At 57.5% G+C, this 21,291-nt stretch overlaps 1 protein-coding gene across 1 annotated transcript in view; it reads left to right on the top strand.

Annotated features, from left to right (window-relative positions):
* The window catches only part of MST1R (macrophage stimulating 1 receptor), a 48,156-nt gene that overhangs the window by 20,578 nt on the left and 6,287 nt on the right, over positions 1-21,291 (top strand). Inside the window, exons 3-15 of the mRNA XM_074959870.1 lie at positions 103-291; positions 841-966; positions 1,321-1,491; positions 7,344-7,522; positions 8,409-8,586; positions 9,247-9,392; positions 10,263-10,418; positions 11,696-11,789; positions 12,474-12,701; positions 13,365-13,511; positions 14,760-14,916; positions 15,352-15,444; positions 15,905-16,108. Of these exons, the coding sequence (XP_074815971.1) occupies positions 103-291; positions 841-966; positions 1,321-1,491; positions 7,344-7,522; positions 8,409-8,586; positions 9,247-9,392; positions 10,263-10,418; positions 11,696-11,789; positions 12,474-12,701; positions 13,365-13,511; positions 14,760-14,916; positions 15,352-15,444; positions 15,905-16,108 (2,068 nt within the window). The remainder of the gene's footprint in view (positions 1-102; positions 292-840; positions 967-1,320; positions 1,492-7,343; positions 7,523-8,408; positions 8,587-9,246; positions 9,393-10,262; positions 10,419-11,695; positions 11,790-12,473; positions 12,702-13,364; positions 13,512-14,759; positions 14,917-15,351; positions 15,445-15,904; positions 16,109-21,291) is intronic.

The raw sequence follows: 21,291 nt of genomic DNA on the forward strand, positions 1-21,291 counted from the left end.
GAGCACTGGCAAGTCCATGTGTGACACCGGGCAGCCGTGGGGGGAGGAAGATGGGGGGGCGGGGGAGGTGCTGCAGGGAGCTAATACTGTGTGATGTCCCAGGTCAACCTCTCGTCTCTGGTGGTGGATACCAGCTGCTGGAACAAGCCCACCCTGGTCACCACGGCCCCCTACAAGGTGGATCTGTTCAATGGGCACATGGTCGGAGTTCTGCTCACCTCCATCTTCGTGGAGGCCCAGGGCAATGTGACGGTCGCCCACCTGGGCACGGCGGAGGGGCGCATCATGCAGGTTGGCTCCGCAGCTGTGCCCTGTCTCCATTCCCAGGGGGGCTGCAATGCCAGCCCCTTCAGCAGGGGGCGACACGCCCTGGGATGCTCCAACGGTTTCCAAAGCCCACACAGGGCGTCCATCCCGTGGAACTGACACGGGCCGGACGAAATGGGGTGAATCGTGCCTGGACTTGGGGCTCTGTGGCTGATTGCCAGTTACAATGACCCGTGAGGCTGACTGGACTGTGCCCAATCCAAAGCACCTCCATTCCTTGCCCTGGTGCTATTGCCATGCTGCCACTAGTGTAGCCTATCCGTGCCACTGGCTGGGCCTGGAGGAGGCAGCTGCCTCCATCCAGCCGTGTGGTCAGGCCACTGGCTGGGCCTGGGCAGCACTGGAGGACCGTGCGGACACCGTAGACCCCCACTTCCCTGGGATTGCACGGGGCGGGGGCACGGTCCCCACCAAGGGCAGCGCTGCTCTCCTCCTGCGGGGGTCGGCTGGGCCATGCCCCCGGCTTTCCCTGGAGTTGCTAGCTCTCTGAATGCGGTCACTGCCCCCCCTCAGGTGGTGCTTCAGCGATCCAGCTCCTACACTGTCACCTTGGCTAATTTCTCCCTGGGCAAGGAGCTGCCGGTGCTGCGGGAGGTTGGTCGGCTGGAGGACTCTCTGTTCTTCGCCACTGGAAACAAGGTGAGACAGACGAGTGTTTACCCCAACCTCGCTGGGCTGGGGTCTCCCCCTTTGCCTGGGTCGGGAAGCCACTCTCTGCCCTGGCCCCAAATGGGATCGGAGCCCTGGGCCACCAGCTGGTCTGTCTTGGGGAGATGTGCTGGGTGGGCCGCAGGGTTCATTGCTGCCCCTGACCCGTGGCTGGGAGGCAGCAATGGCTGTGCCCAAGGGCATGCCAACTGCAGGAAGGCTGTGTCCTGCCCTCCTGGCGCTGAGGGGTGTGTGGGGGTCCCCGTTCAGCGGGTGCTTTGTGGCTGCCCTGAGATCTCCGCGAGCCTCAGCCCTGTGCACTGACGTTCTCCCTTTCTCCTGAAGGTGTCTCAAGTTGCCCTCACTGGCCCGGGCTGCCACCACTTTCTGACATGCCAGCGCTGCCTGCGGGCGGAGCGCCTCATGCAGTGCGGCTGGTGCGGGGGGACGTGCACTCGGCAGAAGGACTGCGCGGCACTATGGACCGAGAAGAGCTGCCCTCCTGTCCTCACTGATGTAGGCCCTTGAACCACCCCCCCGCTCTGTCCCTCCTGTTCCTCCTCGGACGCTGTGCTGGCTCGTGCCCTGCCATGGGGCCCTCGCTTTGCACTTCGCTTTCTCTGGTGCAGCTTGATACGTCCCCCTGCTACATGCAGCCCCTAGGGCGCCGGACCCAAAACCCACCTGCTGCCGACCCTGCCCTGGAGGGAGTGGTACCTCCTGGCTGCTGCGCTGATCCAGCCTTTCCTTTATGCTCACCCCCGATCCACTTTCCTAGCTCTGCAGTAACCTGGGCATTTCCCTCCCCCCAGGGGGGCTGGCAGGGGACATGCTGCTCTTGGCTGGGACTGGCTTTGTGCCAGGCTGGGGGGAGAGGGCAGGGTTTGTCGCCTATCAGAGGAAAATGGGCATTGCCAGACTGGGTCAGAGTGGAGATCTGTCCAGCCCAGCCTCCCAAGGGCCAGCGCTGATGTTTCAGACGTGTCAGCCCTCCACACGCAGGTCTCCTCTTGGTCTCTAACAGGTTGGTTTAAGCTCTGAGGCAGAAGGTTCAATATCCTGCCAGATTTATTATTAATTATGACAGCTCTGGCTATTCTCGTTGTCCGTGCCCACGTCCAATCCCTTTTTGCATTGTGTTGAGTTCCTGGCCTCTGCAGCTTCTGGTGGCAGTGAGTTCCACAGTCTGCCCACATGTGGTGTGTAGAAGTATTGCCTTTTATTGGTTTGAATGTCCCATCTTTTAATGTCATTGTTTGTCCTCTGCCCTTGTGCTACGAGACAGGGAGAACAGATGCCCCCGTCCTCCCTTCCCTAGATCAGGCAATATTTTATTGCCATTTCTCATGTGCCCTCTCATTCGGGTCTAACGTAACTGACCTATGTCACAGAGTCTCAGAACGTGTGCTCTTTCTCCGCTCCATACAGTCCCTGGGAGGAACCGCCTTCAGTGCAACAGCCCTTCTCAGGGGTCTGCTCTCTCTCGGGGGGTAAGCCATAGTCCCCCCGGAACCGCACCTCTCTGACCCTTCAGCATGTCTGTCTCTTCCCATGGGCCCCCTCAGGGAGTCCACTTGCTCTGGACCCCCAGGGCCTCCACCCCCAGAGGGAATGATGCAACCCTGATCTCTAGACTGGAGTGACTCTCAGCCAGTGTAAAACAGGAGGGTTTATTGAGCATCTGAACACAGCACAGGAAACTCTCTAGGCCCTCAGGCCTAGCAACCCTCAGCACTGTACATCTAGGTCTCTCCTGCATCCAGGTGGGCTCTGGTTGCTCTCTCTCCCCAGTCCAGAAGCCCCCTCCTTCCAGCCGATCATCCTATATCATCTCCCACAACAGCTCCTCCCCTGTCCTTTGTCTTCCCTCCCAGGTAAACAGGTGCCTGGGGCTCCTCTCTTCCATCCTTTGTTGCCCACTGGCCTAAACTGGTGGGTCAGGTCTCCGGGGTCCTCTCTCCTCAGCCCTTTGTCCTTCCACTGCCCAGAACCGGCTGAGTGCCAAGCTGGGCTTGGCCTCCTGGTCACCAGGTCACTGGTCGCTAGGGTCCCCCATCTCCAGGCAGTTTTCCGGGGTCCCCACTGCTAGGCGAGGCCACACGTGGTCCTCTGCAACAACAAACTTCCTCTCCCACCACCTCCCTCCTGCAGAGACTCAGACAGGGCAGAGGGGCCGGGTTAGCAGCCGCTTCTGAGCGTGCTTATACGTCAGAATTGTTTTTCCAGTCACCATAGCCTTGTTAGTTCAGCTTCCCCTCAAACCTTGCCAAAGGCCAGCTCCCCGGCAAGGGCTGGTTACACCGAGGGCTCAGTATTGCTGCAGAATGTGAGGATAAGGGCTCCATTGTGCTTGGCACTGTACACACCCAGGGTAACAGATAGCTGTCCTGATCAGCTGACAGTCCAAACAGAGCAGAGAGACGCAGGGAGGGGAAAGGCCTCAAACTCACCAGCAGAGTGACCCATGAGATGGCAGCAAGTGGTTTAAAAACATCTCTCTGTTAACATGGGGAAATGCCTCCTTTCCCCCTCATCTGAGCCCCTGGATGGCTGGTCATAGAATCATAGAATATCAGGGTTGGAAGGACCTCAGGAGGTCATCTAGTCCAACCCCCTGCTCAAAGCAGGACAAATCCCCAACTTAATAATCCCAGCCAGGGCTTTGTCAAGCCTGACCTTAAAAACTTCTAAGGAAGGAGATTCCACCACCTCCCTAGGTAACACATTCCAGTGTTTCACCACCCTCCTAGTGAAAAAGTTTTTCCTAATATCCAACCTAAACCTCCCCCACTGCAACTTGAGACCATTACTCCTTGTTCTGTCATCTGCTACCACTGAGAACAGTCTAGATCCATCGTCTTTGGAACCCCCTTTCAGGTAGTTGAAAGCAGCTATCAAATCCCCCCTCATTCTTCTCTTCTGCAGACTAAACAACCCCAGTTCCCTCAGCCTCTCCTCATAAGTCATGTGTTCCAGTCCCCTAATCATTTTTGTTGCCCTCCGCTGGACGTTTTCCAATTTTTCCACATCCTTCTTGTAGTGTGGGGCCCAAAACTGGACATAGTACTCCAGATGAGGCCTCACCAATGTCGAATAGAGGGGAACGATCACGTCCCTCGATCTGCTGGCAATGCCCCTACTTATAAATCCCAAAATGCCATTGGCCTTCCTGGCAACAAGGGCACGCTGTTGACTCATATCCAGCTTCTCGTCCAGTGTAACCCCTACGTCCTTTTCTGCAGAATTGCTGCCTAGCCATTTGATCCCTAGTCTGTAGCGGTGCATGGGATTCTTCCTTCCTAAGTGCAGGACTCTGCACTTGTCCTTGTTGAACCTCATCAGATTTCTTTTGGCTCAATCCTCTAATTTGTCTGGGGCCCTCTGTATCCTATCCCTACCCTCCAGCATATCTACCTCTCCTCCCAGTTTAGTGTCATCTGCAAACTTGCTGAGGGTGCAATCCACACCATCCTTCAGATCATTTATGAAGATATTGAACAAAACCGGCCCGAGGACCAACCCTTGGGGCACTCCACTTGATACCGGCTGCCAACTAGACATGGAGCCATTGATCATTACCCATTGAGCCCGACAATCTAGCCAACTTCCTATCCACCTTATAGTCCATTCATCCAGCCCATACTTCTTTAACTTACTGGCGAGAATAATGTGGGAGACCGTGTCAAAAGCTTTGCTAAAATCAAGGAACAACTTGTCCACTGCTTTCCCCTCATCCACAGAGCCAGTTATCTCGTCATAGAAGGCAATTAGATTAGTCAGGCATGACTTGCCCTTGGTGAATCCATGCTGACTGTTCCTGATCACTTTCCTCTCCTCTAAGTGCTTCAGAATTGATTCCTTGAGGACCTGCTCCATGATTTTTCCAGGGACTGAGGTGAGGCTGACTGGCCTGTAGGATCCTCCTTCTTCCCTTTTTTAAAGATGGGCACTACATTAGCCTTTTTCCAGTCGTCCGGGACTTCCCCCGATCGCCATGAGTTTTCAAAGATAATGGCCAATGGCTCTGCAATCACATCCGCCAACTCCTTTAGCACTCTCGGATGCAGCGCATCCAGCCCCATGGACTTGTGCTCGTCCAGCTTTTCTAAATAGTCCCGAACCACTTCTTTCTCCACAGAGGGCTGGTCACCTCCTCCCCATGCTGTGCTGCCCAGTGCAGTAGTCTGGGAGCTGACCTTGTTCGTGAAGATAGAGGCAAAAAAGGCACGGAGTACATTAGCTTTTTCCACCTCCTCTGTCACTAGGTTGCCTCCCTCATTCAGTAAGGGGCCCACACTTTCCTTGACTGACTTCTTGTTGCTAACATACCTGAAGAAACCCTTCTTGTTACTCTTAACATCTCTTGCTAGCTGAAATTCCAGGTGTGATTTGGCCTTCCTGATTTCACTCCTGCATAGTCTGAGCAATATTTTTATACTCTTCCCTGGTCATTTGTCCAATCTTCCACTTCTTGTAAGCTTCTTTTTTGTGTTTAAGATCAGCAAGGATTTCACTGTTAAGCCAAGCTGGTTGCCTGCCATATTTAGTATTCTTTCTACACATCGGGATGATTTGTCCCTGTAACCTCAATAAGGATTCTTTAAAATACAGCCAGCTCTCCTGGACTCCTTTCCCCCTCATGTCATTCTCCCAAGGTATCCTGCATGTCAGTTCCCTGAGGGAGTCAAAGTCTGCTTTTCTGAAGTCCAGGGTCCATATTCTGCTGCTCTCCTTTCTTCCCTGTGTCAGGATCCTGAACTCGACCATCTCATGGTCACTGCCTCCCAGGTTCCCATCCACTTTTGCTTTCCCTACTAATTCTTCCCGTTTTGTGAGCAGCAGGTCAAGAAGAGCTCTGCCCCTAGTTGGTTCCTCCAGCACTTGCACCAGGAAATTGTCCCCTACACTTTCCAAAAACTTCCTGGATTGTCTGTGCACCGCTGTATTGCTCTCCCAGCAGATATCAGGGTGATTGAAGTCTCCCATAGGAACCAGAGCCTGCGATCTAGTAACTTCCGTTAGTTGCCGGAAGAAAGCCTCATCCCCCTGGTCTGGTGGTCTATAGCAGACTTCCACCATGACATCACCCTTGTTGCTCACACTTCTAAGCTTAATCCAGAGACTCAGTTTTTTCTGCAGTTTCATACCGGAGCTCTGAGCAGCCATACTGCTCTCTTACGTACAATGCAACTCCCCCCTCCCCCCCTCTTTTCTGCCCTGCCTGTCCTTCCTGAACAGTTTATATCCATCCATGACAGTACTCCAATCATGTGAGTTATCCCACCAAGTCTCGGTTATTCCAATCACATCATAATTGCTTGACTGTGCCAGGACTTCCAGTTCTCCCTGCTTGTTTCCCAGGCTTCTTGCATTTGTGTATAGGCACTTGAGATAACTTGCTGATCGTCCCTCTTTCTCCGTATGAGGCAGGAGCCCTCCCCTCTCGCACGCTTCTGCTCGTGGTTCCTCCCGGTATCCCACTTCCCCACTTACCTCAGGGCTTTGGTCTCCTTCCCCCGGTGAACCTAGTTTAAAGCCCTCCTCACTTGGCTGGAATCCGTGCAGCACTCGCAGACATCTCCTCCTCATGCCCAGCTGCTAAGTTGCATTAGAAAAAGTTATAAACCTCAGTACTGGAAGAGGTTGTTTTCCCAGCATTGCCCTTCCACAGGACTGCTGCCTGCCAGGGAGCTGCCATGGGCCCCCTCAGGGCGTCCTGCTGGGTGGGGAGCTGACGTGAGTTTCCTTGGGGCGTCCAGCTGGGCAGAGAGCTGTCATGGGTCCCCTTGGGTTGTGCTGCCGGTCGGGGAGCTGTCACGGGCCCCCTCAGGGCAGCCTGCGGGACAGGGAGCTGTTAGAGGCCCCCTAGGGACAGCCCACTGCATGGGGGCCATCACAAGTCCCCTCGGTGCTGGGGAGCTCTTCAGCTTGAGCTGTTGCAGCTCCTGCCTGGGGCTCTGGAGGCTGGTGGTTCGGTCCCTGGGGTGTGAGCCACGCTGGGTCCATCACGTCAGCACTGGCTGCAGTGGCCGCAGGGACATCACTTGGGTTTGGACAAGGGGGAGGGTGGGCACGGCACCCAGTGCCATCCACTGCTGCCCCCCCGCCCCCACGAGGGAGTCATGCCCTGTCAGTGCGCTGGGGTCCCCTCAGCCTGCCATTGGATGTGCCTCCTGCCATGGCCCAGGGCTCACCAAGAGGCTTTGTCACGGGGCCAGCCTCTGGCCTGCACCCTCCCTTCCCCACCTGCTGCCCGTGGGCTGGGTGGGAGAGCCCTGTGCTGCTGTTGGGGGTCCAAGGGCGAAGAGCCAGGATGTCGGGGGGACTGGGGTGGGCCGGGGATGTGACACTGCCTTGTTTCCCCTCAGTTCTACCCCCGAAGCGCCCCCTTGCATGGCCGCACCCGGGTGACGCTCTGCGGGATGGGCTTCCAGTCGCGCCCGCACTTTGCCACCGCCGTTGGGTCCCCCGTGGCCGGCAGCACCTACTGGGTGACGGTGGGGCAGAGGACCTGCACCGTGCTGCCTGAGAAGAGCCTGGACAGGAGGTAGGGGGCGGCGGAGGGGCTCCGGGTCTGCTGTTGGGGCTGCCACTGACCTGGGGATAGAGGTGTCTCCTGCTGGCTTGCCTGGGGGTGGGCCTTCCTTCCTGGCCAGCAGCAGCTCAGAAAATGGGTGGGGAGGGGGAAGAGGCACCTTCCCTATTCAGCATGCGGGGTGCTTGGGGCACACACCCCCTACCTCCCCCAGTTTAGGTAGCAGGGAGAAGGCAGAATGGGGTGGTTCTTGGGTCAGCTGCCTCTCCCCCTTGTCCGCCATGCCCGGTGGGCCTCTCTCTGTAGTATGGCCCGGCCCCTGCTCTGTCTGCATTTGACCACAGCATCTCCCCAGGTGAGGCCCCTCCACGTACTGGTGCCAGAAGCTGGCAGCTTTCTTGAGTGGAAATGGGCTGGCAGTGCAGGCTGGGCTCAGCTCCTCCAGGCACGCAGCCACTGGCCTTTCCCTACGGCCCGAGTCACCAGTGCTGCCACCCCAGCGAGTTCTGCCCCATGCCATGCAGCCACTGCCCCAAGCAACTGGGCCTTTTAGCAGGGAGCTGAAGTAGTATGGGCAGGAGGCGCTGTGGGTTGGGAGTGAGGGGCACCAGCTGGTTTGCCATCAGACCTAGAGCACGGGCAGCTGGTGGCACCCACTGGGGTTTGTACGAGAGGTGTTCACCGATTGCCAGGGTGGTTTTGGTGACAGAGTCCAGTGACTTTCCCTCTCGGAGCCGCGGCTCCCCAGCTGGTGCCCTTGCTCTGCGGGTGGGGATAGGAGACGAGAGGTGTGCGGAAGGAGAAGCAGAGGCACCTGGGCCCTGCTGTTGTCCTCTCTGGCTGGGGTGGGGGGTTGGGCCTGCCCCCGTGCCCCAGTGCTCCCTGCTGTGTCCCGCAGGCCCCCCGTGCTGCCCCGCACCAAGGCCGCTGTGGACGTGCTGGTATGCGAGCTGGAGCTGAACAGCACCCAGGCGGTAGCGGTGCCCGTCACGGTTCAGCTCACCATCGAGGAGCAGACGAGGGACCCGCCCTTCTATGTCAGTGGCTCCTCATCCCTCAGTGGCTTCGTCTTCGTGGTACGTCCTTTCCCCTGCCTGCCACCCAGCTGCAGGGACAGCCCCAGAGGAGAGCTGCCCCCAGCAGCCGGAGCCAGGGGTCAGCAATGGAGCCTGCCTGGGAAAGCTGCCCGTCAGTGCCAGCTGGGACCCTGGGGACGGCAGCCCCCGGAGCAGGGTTGGCAGAGTGCCTCGCCTGCTCTCCAGCCAGTGGCTCATTCTTATCATGTGTCGGGCCCGGCCCCTCTGTAAGCAGGGCCAGGTGCCCAGCTGGGACCCCCCCCCCCCAGTGTACACAGCACACCCCTGGGCACTGGGAGGGGCATCAGTGGTGCCAGGCATCGCAGCATCTCATCACTACCCCTCCCTCACTGGAGGCCGGGCTGAGCCTCCGGCCAGCTTCCTCCCTGATGGAGCTCCTACGGCAGCCGCTGGGCAGCTCCAGCATGTGCAATGGAGACAGCTCTGCTGCGGCAGCCATGGGCTGCCCTGCCCTGGCTTCCCGTTTTGTGTCAGAGGGGCAGGGCCCTCCCCAGGAGCTCGCCCTCTCCCTGGGCCGTGCTTTGTGTCCGGCAGGGAGGCGTCTGGCTGGCGGGCAGCATGCTGGAGAGGTTCTCCTCTGGGGATGCCCTGCCCCCCACTTCCCTTGGTAAAGGCCCCGTGCCCTCTGTGGCTCCACAGGTGCCGAACATCACTGCCATCCACCCTGCATATGGCCCGCTGGCCGGTGGGACCCAGCTCTCCATCCGGGGCCGAAACCTGACCGTGGGCAGCAGCTGGAGAGTGACGCTCGCTGGGGTGGAGTGCCCTGTGGCGGGGCAGCAGAGGTACAGCAAGCATGGAGCTCTCAGTGCTGCGTTGGCTTGGGGGGCTAGGCTTGGGCCATTGGCTCTAGGTCAGTGGAGCTAAAGCCTTCGTGTTCGACAGCCAGACGGTGGGCGGCCCAGCTGGGAAGGGTTAGGTCAGAATGGCCTGGGGGCTACTTTGCCTGAATTGGACTCTCAGCTGGTGTTGCTCTGGTCGGCATGGGTCAGCATGGCCAGGTGTGGCTGAACGGGCAGGGTTGGCGTGGCCGAATGTGGCCGGGCCAGCGTGGCCAGGTCGGCATATCCGGGTGTGGCTGGGTCGGCATGACTGGATGCAGCTGGATCGGTGTGGCTGGGTCATTGTCACCGGGTGTGGCTGGGTCGCTCTGGCTGGGGGTGGCTGGGTCGCTCTGGCTGGGCCGGCGTGTCCGGGCGTGGCTGGGTCGGCGTGGCCGGGTGTGGAGTGGCCGGGTCAGTGTGGCTGAGCAGCTGGGTTAGTGTGGCCGGGTGCTGCCAGCTCTGTATGGGTGTGTATGCTCCACGGAGGTCATGTTTATACATAAACACCCATGTGGGGTCCTTTGGATGGTGTCTGGTGCCACGGACCCTCTGCAGTGTGTTAGAGCCCACATCTGTCTGCAGTGCCCGGGGTCCATCTGGGGGGCAGAGCCCTCGGGGGGAGCTCCTGCCCCAGGACTGCCAAGGCCTGTTGGGGCACGGATGGGGCCGGGTGCGCTCCCAGCCATGGGATGGCCAGTGTGGGGGTGTTGGCTGTGCTGGTCCAGGCGGGTCACTGCAGGGAGTGGGGTTGGGTCAGGGTGGGTTGCGGGGCAGCCTGCAACCCAGCCAGGGGTCTGTTTGTCTCCATGTTGTGCTGTCCTCTGTCCCCAGCCCCACCGAGATCCGCTGCATCAGCCCTGCAGCCAGCAACCTGCACTCTGTCCCCGTGGACGTGTGGATAGATGGGCAGCAGTTCCCTGCCCCGGAGCCATTCCAGTACCGCCCAGACCCCGTCCTCCATGACATCTCCCCCACCTGCGCCTATGAGTGAGTCCCCTGGCCCCTGGAGCCCCCCCTTCCCTGGTCACAGTCCCCCACTCCATCCCTCCGGTCACAGCTACTCCAACCCCCTGGTCACAGCCCCCCTCCTCCTCTCCCTCCAACCCCCCTTCTCCCGTTCACAGCCACTCCAACTCCACAGGTCACATCATCCCCACTCCAACCCTTCCCAATCACAGCCCCACTCCAACCCCTCCGGATCACAGCCCCTCTGATCACAGCCCTCCACATCTAACCCCTCAGGTCACAGTCCCCCTGTAACAATGCGGTCTCTGGCGGGACACAACCGAGTATCAGTTCAGGACAAATTGCTTAGAGCAGGGCAGTTATAGCCCAAAGCTGGAGTTCCTTTACTATTAAGGCACGCCAAACCAGCCAAACAGAGAGGACTTCTGTCACCCAGAAGCATAGCACAAGTTTGAAATACAGACAATATAGAGTCAATACTTATAACTTTAAATACAAAAATGATACATGCATACAGATAACATAATCATAACCAGCAAATCATAACCTTTTCATAGACACCTCACTCAACAACCTTGTACAATATTTGCTGCAAATATATAACAGTGGTTGCAACAATGATCTATATGGTCACAGTTCATGTCAATAACGTCACCCTCCCCCGCCAACCCTTCTCTCCAACCTCCCCGGATCACAGCCTCCCTCCCCCACCCCCAGCTTGCATGGCCTCCTCCCTGCAGGGAACGGTGAAGAGCCTAGCACTCTGTGCCCAGCAGCTTGGCCCATTTCACCAGGCTGGGGGCCCCCTTCTGAGAGCCAAGGCATCTCCCCTCCAGGCTGGGGATGGGGCAGCCTCAGCCTCCTCCTGCAAGCCCATGACATGTGGGAGTTCACAGCATGGGGGGTTAGGAACAGGGGGCACAGCTCCCCTTGTGGGCACCAGAGGCTCCAGGCAGCGTGTCTAGCCAGTGTACCCCAGTTGGGATTCCCCCGGCCCCTGGGTCCCCAGCGCATCCCGTATGGGGTTCCCCCCAGCCCCATGGTCCCCAGTGTGCCCAACACTGGAGGTTGGCTTGGCCCCGGGGTCCCCAGCGCATCCCGTCCAGGGCTTTGCTGGCCCCGGGGTCCCCAGTGCATCCCGTCCAGGGCTCTGCTGGCCCCGGGGTCCCCAGCGTGCCCCAGCCAGGGGCTCCCCCCAGCTGGTAGGCCCCCAGTGTGCTTTGGCCGGGTCTCCCCCGGCCCCAGGCTCAGGGCTGTGCTTCACGCTCCGTGTGGCAGTGACCTATGACCTTCTGTAGGGGTTCGGCCCTCACCATCCACGGCACCAGCCTGGACTCCGTGTATTACCCCAGAATCCAGTTTGTGGATGCCAGTGTGGCGACGGAGGCCAAGGTGAGTGTGAGGGGTGGGGCAGGGCCGGCATCGTGGGCCAGGGCCGGCTGAGGCTGGGGAATCACGGTCAGGGAGCTGGGCGTGATGTGCTGAAGGGGGAGAGAAAAACGGACTTGAAATGCTGGTCGGGCCTGGTGCAGGCAGGCGCTGTAGGAGATTCCACCCAGTCTGCCAGTGCCCCCCAGTCCCACCCCACAAGCCCTGCTAGCCCAGTCCTGGGCTCCTCCCCAGCTCTGCTGGTGCCCCTCAATCCTGACCCGCAGCCCCTGCTAGCCCAGCCCTGGGCTTTGCTCAGTGCCGGCCCGCAGGCCCTGCTGTCCCCCTCTTGGGCCCAGGCTGTGCCAGTCACAGGGGGTTGTGCATTCACCAGGAGGCGACTGAGAGCTCACACAGTCATGTCACTGGTGGCTCTGGTCTCCAGTTGTCCAAGTGGGCGCGTTAACTTGGTGCGGCAGCCCCGGGCTCCCTGCAGACGTAGTGTGCATGTAGCGGGGTTGAGGGGATGGCGAGAGGCCTGGGCTGGGTCCGTAGCGTGCAGCCGGCAGAGCGAAGGGCGGCGCGGGCCTGGGCCTGACGTGGTGCCTGGGAGCCAGTTCCGGGCCATGTCCGAGGAGCACCGGGTCCCCTCACCGCTGTGAGCTCTGCTCCCGGGGACGCTCCTTCCAACACGCCCTGTCCCCTCAGGTGTGCATGGGGCCACGCTCCCCCGAGCAGCTGGTGTGCCAGAGCCCAGCCTACCCCTTCGCTAACAGGGTGGAGAGCGCCCAGGGCAACCTGACCGTGCTGCTAGATGGCTCCCCCGGACGCAGGGCCTTCCGCGTGCGTTACTACCCCCCGCCCCAGATCCTGCCCTTCGAGCACGACGACGACACTTACCACCTCAAGTCTGGTGACCACGAGATTGAGATCCATGTACGGATGGGGCTGGGAGAGGCGGGGAACCCAGGCAGGGGTGGGACTGAGGGAGCCAGACCAGCCCTGCATTGGTGGGCTGGGGGCCAGAACAATGCCAGAGAGAACTGGGGGGCAGAGAGATGAGGGCCCAGGGCATGGGATGATGGCTGGTGGGGATGGGATAGGGGAGGGCCCAGGTCATGGAGGGATGGCCAGTGCGGGAGGGCCTGGGGCCGGGCAATGGCTGGTGCGGGAGGGCCTGGGGCCATGGTCAGTGGGCTGAGGACCTGCAGGGGGACGAATGCCTGGCCCTGAAGGACAGGGACCCTGGTTAGGGCGAGAGCCCAGGAATGGTAGCCCAGGGGAGAGGCTTGGCAGCTGGAACTGAGGTTGGGATGGTGGGATGCCCTCGGGAGGGGTGGGCCTGGGGGTTCCTGGGGAAGGCGGGGGGGCTCAGACGGGGTGGTTCCCGGGGGAGGCAGGTCAGCTCAGGCCGGGAAGGCAACCTGGGGGCTGGGGGGCGGCTCAGGTGGGGGGAGGGGTTCCAGGGAGAGGCTGGGGAGTTCCCAGGGGAGGTGGGGCAACTCTGGCCAGGGGGACCTGGCGGAGGTGGGGCGGTTCAGGATGGGGAGTTCTCTAGCTAGCGTCAGGGGATCCCCATGACGGTGGCTGTGTGCACAGCAAATCGGGCTGGACGCGTTGGTGGGCTGCATGAGAATCACCGTGACGGTGGCGGGCCGGGACTGCCACCCCAGTGTGCTGAAGAACGAGGTGACCTGCCGGATCCCCAGGAACCTGAGCCTCCCCCTGGAGGGAGCCCCTGTGCAGGTAGAGCCGAGCTTGGGGGAGGGCAGCGCCCGCCCTAAGCTGGGCTCCCAGTGGCTTTGCCCCCCTTCTCCCTGCTGGTGCAGAGCCCAGGGAGATCCAGCCTGGCTCTGGGCTGTGGCAGCACTGCCTAGACTGGCCCTCTGCCCTGGGGGCTCTGGCCTGCAGCCTGCCACCCCCTCTCCCTGCCCTTCTCCTTTGGACAGTGCTCAGGGCTGAACATGCCCTGAGTGCAGCTGCCTGGGGAAGGCTTCCCCGGTCTCTGGAGGGCACCAGGCCTGTGGAGACCGGCTGCCCCTCTGCCAGCCAGCTGCTGGGCTTCACTCCTGGTTCTGCTGCCTGGCACGCAGTGAGGAGGGCACGGGAAGCAGCGTCCAGCCCAGCATGCAGCTACAGGCTGTGCCAGCTGCTTGTTTTCTGCCCTGGGTGCAAAGGGGTGGCCGGGGGGTCCCCGCTGGAGCCGTTATTCCTGCCAGCTGAGCCCATGTGGTGACCCTGTCAGTCTCTTTCCCCTGGCGTCTCTGCGCCATGGCATGTGCTGGGGTGGCATCTCTGATGCCCATGTCCTGCCCTACCTGCCCCACCCAGTGCTCACTGCCAAGATGAGTAAGTGCCAGGCTTTGCAGGGGTGCTGCTGGGCAGGGCTGGGAGGGGGCAGAGCGCAGGGGCTGGGGTACCTGACATGCATGCTCGGAGCAGCCCTGTAACAGAGGGGTGTAGCTCCATGGGCCCAGGGATGGGAAATGTCCTCTGGTCCATCAGGCGACGGTGCCTGCCCTGCCAGGGGAGCGTGGGTTGGGGCTGGTCATGTGGCACATGCGCTGCCTGCTCCTGGGCCCTCTGTTGTCCCACCAGCCCTGGGCGCTGCATCCCTTGGTATCCAGGAGACCTGTGTGGAGAGGAGCTCCCTTCATGCCAGCCCCAGCCCTCTGGAGAACCTGGGCAGGAGCGCCAGTGCTTCAGGGAGGCAGAGTGGCATGGTGCATAGAGTACTGGTCTGGGACTCAGGAGACCTGGGCAAGTCATGGCCATGCCCCGTGCCTCGGTTTCCCCATCTGCAAAACTGGGCTAACAGCACTGACCTTGGCAGAGCACATTGAAATTGCTGGGTGAAAGTACTAGATAAGAGCTGGGGTGGTGGTCATAGGAGGGGGGTACGGGCAAGTCCCCCCAATCCTGCAGATGGCTTAGGGATCCATTCTCTGCCTGCTGGCTGCCGGGACACTGACTGCCTGCCCTCTCCTTCCCCAGATCTGTGTGAATGGTGCCTGTCAGGACCTGGGCTGGGTGGTGGCCACCATCTCCCCGGACCCCCTGACTGGCATCCTCTTGGGCACCATCACCACCTTCATGTTCGGCTGCCTCCTGGCATTCCTGGTGCTGAAATGCAGACGCAGGAGGAAGATGGGTAACTCCCCTCCCTCACACAGGGCATCGCAGCCCTGAGCCTGCCATGGCCCCATTCCCACAGGCACTGACCTTTGTGTCACATGCCCTCTGCTCTGGCAACGTCCACTCCTGTTCTGGGCCCCCAGCTGGGTGGCATATGCCTTTCCTGGGTGAATGGGACTGTGCCCCACGACCATGGAGGAGGTGTCTTCTGGCATTATGGGCAATGTGCCCATCACCCTGCTATCTAGGCACCAAGAAATGGCCCCCCACCCCACATTGTTACTGATTCTGTGCCAGTCCTTAGGGTGCTGGCGCCGAGTAGGCCTGGGCCTCCCGTCCTCTCAGTGTGGCAGGGGTCTGAGTGATGCCGGTGCCCAGCAGAAGTGGGCCAGGCCATGAGGTCAGCATTGGCTCTTGAGGCTCTGAACGGCTTTCTTTTCCATGTCTGCAGGGACCGAGAATTTGGAGATGCTGGTGAATCCCAATGGGAATACCCCCAGATTCGCCCTACTACCCTCCTCCATGGACTACCGGGATGTGCAGGGTAAGGAACTGGCATGCCAGGGGGCACTGCTCACTGTGCCTGCAGCCTGTGGGGCCAGGGTTGAGTCACCGTCCTTGCAGCAGACCCCCTCAACCCCGGCCGGGAAAGGCCGGCCCAGCTTAGGGCAGCCCTGCCCGTGTTAGAGCTGCCCCAGCACATCAGTCTGCTCCTTTCTGTTCCTCCCCAGTGGGCGGGTCTTGGCCATGGCTATGTGCAGCTCCTGCCCGCTGGCCCTTGCCGGCCGTGGGACCCCCGCCCATAAGCTCCCAGCTCTGCAATGCCTGGGGGCCCTCGCCGGGCTGGTGGGCATTGATTGGAAGACCCTGGGGATGTTCCGAGGGGCAGTTCATCCCTCTCCCCCAGTGGGGAGCAGGTGGCAGGGCACACAGGCTGATCTGGCAGAGAAGAAGGGTTTTGCCAGGGTCTCACTGTGACTTTCCTTTCTCTGTCCGGTTCCTAGCCGCCACTCCCAGTGGTGGCTTTGCCAGCAGGCGCTTCCGAGATGCCTCCTACATGGGCAGTAGTGACAGCTCTGCCATGCCGCTCGTGAGGATGCCATCCTGCTGCATCGAAAACCTCCGTCCCGAGCTGCTGGAGGAGGTGAAGGATGTCCTGATCCCAGAGGAGCGGCTGCTAACACACCGGGACCGGATCATTGGCAAAGGTGAGTGTTGGGCTGGGCTGGGCCCACCTGGCACCCAAAGCGTGGTACAGTGAGCTCTGTAGTATGCAAGGTCTTGGAAAAAATTTTGAAGGAGAAAGTAGTTAAGGACATTGAAGTCAATGGTAAATGGGACAAAATACAACATGGTTTTACAAAAGGTAGATCATGCCAAACCAACCTGATCTCCTTCTTTGAGAAAGTAACAGATTTTTTAGACAAAGGAAATGCAGTGGATCTAATTTACCTAGATTTCAGTAAGGCGTTTGATACCGTGCCACCTGGGGAATTATTAGTTAAATTGGAAAAGATGGTGATCAATATGAACATTGAAAGGTGGATAAGGAATTGGTTAAAGGGGAGACTACAACGGGTCCTACTGAAAGGTGAACTGTCAGGCTGGAGAGAGGTTACTAGTGGAGTTCCTCAAGGATTGGTTTTGGGACCAATCTTATTTAATCTTTTTATTACTGACTTCGGCACAAAAAGTGGGAGTGTGCTAATAAAGTTTGCGGATGATACAAAGCTGGGAGGTATTGCCAATTTAGAGAAGGACCAGGATATCATACAGGAGGATCTGGATGACCTTGTAAACTGGAGTAATAGTAATAGGATGGAATTTAATAGTGAGAAGTGTAAGGTCATGCATTTAGGGATTAATAACAAGAATTTTAGTTATAAGCTGGGGACGCATCAATTAGAAGTAATGGAGGAGGACAAGGACCTTGGAGTATTGGTTGATCATAGGATGACTATGAGCCGCCAATGTGATAGGGCCGTGAAAAAAGCTAATGCGGTCTTGGGATGCATCAGGAGAGATATTTCCAGTAGAGATAAGGAGGTTTTAGTACCATTTATACAAGGCACTGGTGAGACCTTATCTGGAATACTGTGTGCAGTTTTGGTCTCCCATGTTTAAAAAGGATGAATTCAAACTGGAACAGGTACAGAGAAGGGCTTCTAGGATGATCTGAGGAATGGAAAACTTGTCTTATGAAAGGTTTCAGAGTAACAGCCGTGTTAGTCTATATTCGCAAAAAGAAAAGGAGTACTTGTTGCACCTTAGAGACTAACCAAATTATTTGAGCATAAGCTTTCGTGAGCTACAGCTCACTTCATCGGATGCATACTGTGGAAAGTGTATAAGATCTTTTATACACACAAAGCATGAAAAAATACCTCCCCCCACCCCACTCTCCTGCTGGCAATAGCTTATCTAAAGTGACCACTCTCCTTACAATGTGTATGATAATCAAGGTGGGCCATTTCCAGCACAAATCCAGGGTTTAACAAGAATGTCTGAAGGGCGGGGGGGAGGGGGTTAGGAAAAAACAAGGGGAAATAGGTTACCTTGCATAATGACTTAGCCACTCCCAGTCTCTATTCAAGCCTAAGTTAATTGTATCCAATTTGCAAATGAATTCCAATTCAACAGTTTCTCGCTGGAGTCTGGATTTGAAGTTTTTTTGTTGAAGAATTGCAACTTTCATGTCTGTAATCGCGTGAGAGATTGAAGTGTTCTCCGACTGGTTTATGAATGTTATAATTCTTGACATCTGATTTGTGTCCATTTACTCTTTTACGTAGAGACTGTCCAGTTTGACCAATGTACATGGCAGAGGGGCATTGCTGGCACATGATGGCATATATCACATTGGTGGATGTGCAGGTGAACAAGCCTCTGATAGCGTGGCTGATGTTATTAGGCCCTGTGATGGTGTCCCCTGAATAGATATGGGGCACAGTTGGCAACGGGCTTTGTTGCAAGGATAGGTTCCTGGGTTAGTGGTTCTGTTGAGTGGTATGTGGTTGCTGGTGAGTATTTGCTTCAGGTTGGGGGGCTGTCTGTAGGCAAGGACTGGCCTGTCTCCCAGGATTTGTGAGAGTGTTGGGTCATCCTTCAGGATAGGTTGTAGATCCTTAATAATGCGTTGGAGGGGTTTTAGTTGGGGGCTGAAGGTGATGGCTAGTGGCGTTCTGTTATTTTCTTTGTTAGGCCTGTCCTGTAGTAGGTGACTTCTGGGAACTCTTCTGGCTCTATCAATCTGTTTCTTCACTTCCGCAGGTGGGTATTATAGTTGTAAAAATGCTTGATAGAGATCTTGCAGGTGTCTGCCTCTGTCTGAGGGGTTGGAGCAAATGCGGTTGTATCGCAGAGCTTGGCTGTAGACGATGGATCGTGTGGTGTGGTGAGGGTGAAAGCTGGAGGCATGTAGGTAGGAATAGCTGTCAGTAGGTTTCCGGTATAGGGTGGTGTTTATGTGACCATCGTTTATTAGCACTGTAGTGTCCAGGAAGTGGATCTCTTGTGTGGACTGGACCAGGCTGAGGTTGATGGTGGGATGGAAATTGTTGAAATCATGGTGGAATTCCTCAAGGGCTTCTTTTCCATGGGTCCAGATGATGAAGATGTCATCAATATAGCGCAAGTAGAGTAGGGCTTGAGATGAGATGAGATGAGAGCTGAGGAAGCGTTGTTCTAAGTCAGCCATAAAAATGTTGGCATACTGTGGGGCCATGCGGGTACCCATAGCAGTGCCGCTGATCTGAAGGTATACATTGTCCCCAAATGTAAAATAGTTATGGGTAAGGACAAAGTCACAAAGTTCAGCCACCAGGTTAGCTGTGACATTATCGGGGATAGTGTTCTTGATGGCTTGTAGTCCATCTTTGTGTGGAATGTTGGTGTAGAGGGCTTCTACATCCATAGTGGCCAGGATGGTGTTATCAGGAAGATCACCGATGGATTGTAGTTTCCTCAGGAAGTCAGTGGTGTCTCGAAGGTAGCTGGGAGTGCTGGTAGCATAGGGCCTGAGGAGGGAGTCTACATAGCCAGACAATCCTGCTGTCAGGGTGCCAATGCCTGAGATGATGGGGCGCCCAGGATTTCCAGGTTTATGGATCTTGGGTAGTAGATACCCCCCCCCCCCCCCCCCGACGTTCTTGTTAAACCCTGGATTTGTGCTGGAAATGGCCCACATTGTAAGGAGAGTGATCACTTTAGATAAGCTATTGCCAGCAGGAGAGTGGGGTGGGGGGAGGTATTTTTTCATGCTTTGTATGTATAAAAGATCTTCTACACTTTCCACAGTATGCATCCGATGAAATGAGCTGTAGCTCATGAAAGCTTATGCTCAAATAAATTGGTTAGTCTCTAAGGTGCCGCAAGTACTCCTTTTCTTTTTGTCTTATGAAAGGAGACTGAAGGAGCTTGGCTTGTTTAGCCTAACTAAAAGAAGGTTGAGGGGAGATATGATTGCTCCCTATAAATATATCAGAGGGATAAATACCGGAGAGGGAGAGGAATTATTTAAGCTCAGTACCAATGTGGACACAAGAACAAATGGATATAAACTGGCCACCAGGAAGTTTAGATTTGAAATTAGACGAAGGTTTCTAACCATCAGAGGAGTGAAGTTTTGGAATAGACTTCGAAGGGAAGTAGTGGGAGCAAAAGATCTATCTGGCTTCAAGATTAAACTCGATAAGTTTATGGAGGAGATGGTATGATGGGATAACATGATTTTGGTAACTAATTGATCTTTAAATATTCATGGTAAATAGGCCTAATGGCCTGTGATGGGATGTTAGATGGGGTGGGATCCGAGTTACCCAGGAAAGAATTTTCTGTAGTATCTGGCTGGTGAATCTTGCCCCTGTGCTCAGGGTTTAGTTGATCACCATATTTGGGGTTGGGAAGGAATTTTTCTCCAGGGCAGATTGGAAGAGGCCCTGGAGGTTTTTCGCCTTCCTCTGTAGCATGGGGCACAGGTCACTTGCTGGAGGATTCTCTGCTCCTTGAAGTCTTTAAACCACGATTTGAGGACTTCAATAGCTCAGACATAGGTGAGGTTTTTCAGGAGTGGGTGGGTGAGATTCGGTGGCCTGCGTTGTGCAGGAGGTCAGACTAGATGATCATAATGGTCCCTTCCAACCTTAGTATCTATGAATTGCGGCTGTGTTGGGCCTGCGTGGCACCCGCAGCCTGGCACAGTGAGTGCCAAACCGTAGCTGAGTCAGGCTGGACCTGTGTGGCATGCACTGACTGGCACAAGGAGTGCTGAGCCGTAGCTGGGTTGGGCTGGGCCCATGTAGCACATGCAGCCTGGCACAGTGAGTGCTGGGCTGGGCCTGCATGGAACATGCAGACCAGCACAGTGAGTGCTGAGCCTTAGCTGGGTCGGGTTGGGCCTGCATGGCACCACCAGCGAGGCACAGTGAGCACTGAGCCATAGATGGCTCTGGCTGGGCCTGCGTGGCACGTACAGCCTGGCACAGTGAGCACTGAGCCATAGCTGGGTTAGACTGGGCCTGCCTGGCATTCCCTCTGTGTCAAGGTCCCACCCCAGAGAAGCTCAGTACTAACGAGAGCCCCCATGTGATGCTGATCCAGCACAGATGGCATTCATCCATGGCATGGCATGAGGGGTTGGGCACGGGTGGGGAGTCCATACCCGCCGCAGCCTCGCTGCCTGGCCCCTGCTGCTCCCCTGGTCAGAGGGGCAGGTCCCTGCCCAGGGTTTGGGCTGAGCAGCACTGCAGTTTGGCAGCACCAAGCTCAGCCCGTTCCCCTTAGTGCCAGGTGCATGCCTGTGGCTGTTGCCCAGCTAGGTCGCCTCTCTGAACCTGATGAGGTTCCCGGCCCAGCGCAGAACAGCCCTGCAGGGGAGCCTGTCGGGCCGGCCTGGAGGCCCCACAATAGGTCAGGGCTGTATCTGGTGCCTGTCTGGGCCCTGCAGTGCCAAAATGGCCCCGTCCACTTGGCCATATCTAGTGTCCATCTAGGCCCTGAAACACCAACATGACCCCATCCCCTTAGCCATACCTGGTGTCCGTCCGGGCCCTGTGGCGCCAACATGGCCCCATCCCATTGGCTGTATTTGGTACCCATCTGGGCACTGTGGCACCAATATGGCTCCGTCCCCTTGGCTGTATCTGGTGTCGGTCTGGGCCTTGCAGCACCAACATGGCCATGTCCCCTTGACTGTATCCAGTATCTATGGGTGCCTCTCAGCAGTAACGTGGTCCCAGCCCCCCTGCTGTATCTGGTGCCCATCCGGGCCCTGCAGCATTGACTCTCCTGCAGCCCCTCTGCCATCTTCCAGCCCATCTCCTTGGACTCTAGGTGTTTGCCCTGCCTGCGGCATGTCGGCTGGGGTCTGGAGCAAAGGGAAGCTCGGGGCATT

The sequence above is a fragment of the Natator depressus genome, chromosome 7 (genome assembly GCF_965152275.1).
Source record: "Natator depressus isolate rNatDep1 chromosome 7, rNatDep2.hap1, whole genome shotgun sequence".
NCBI classification, from domain to species: Eukaryota; Metazoa; Chordata; order Testudines; family Cheloniidae; genus Natator; species Natator depressus.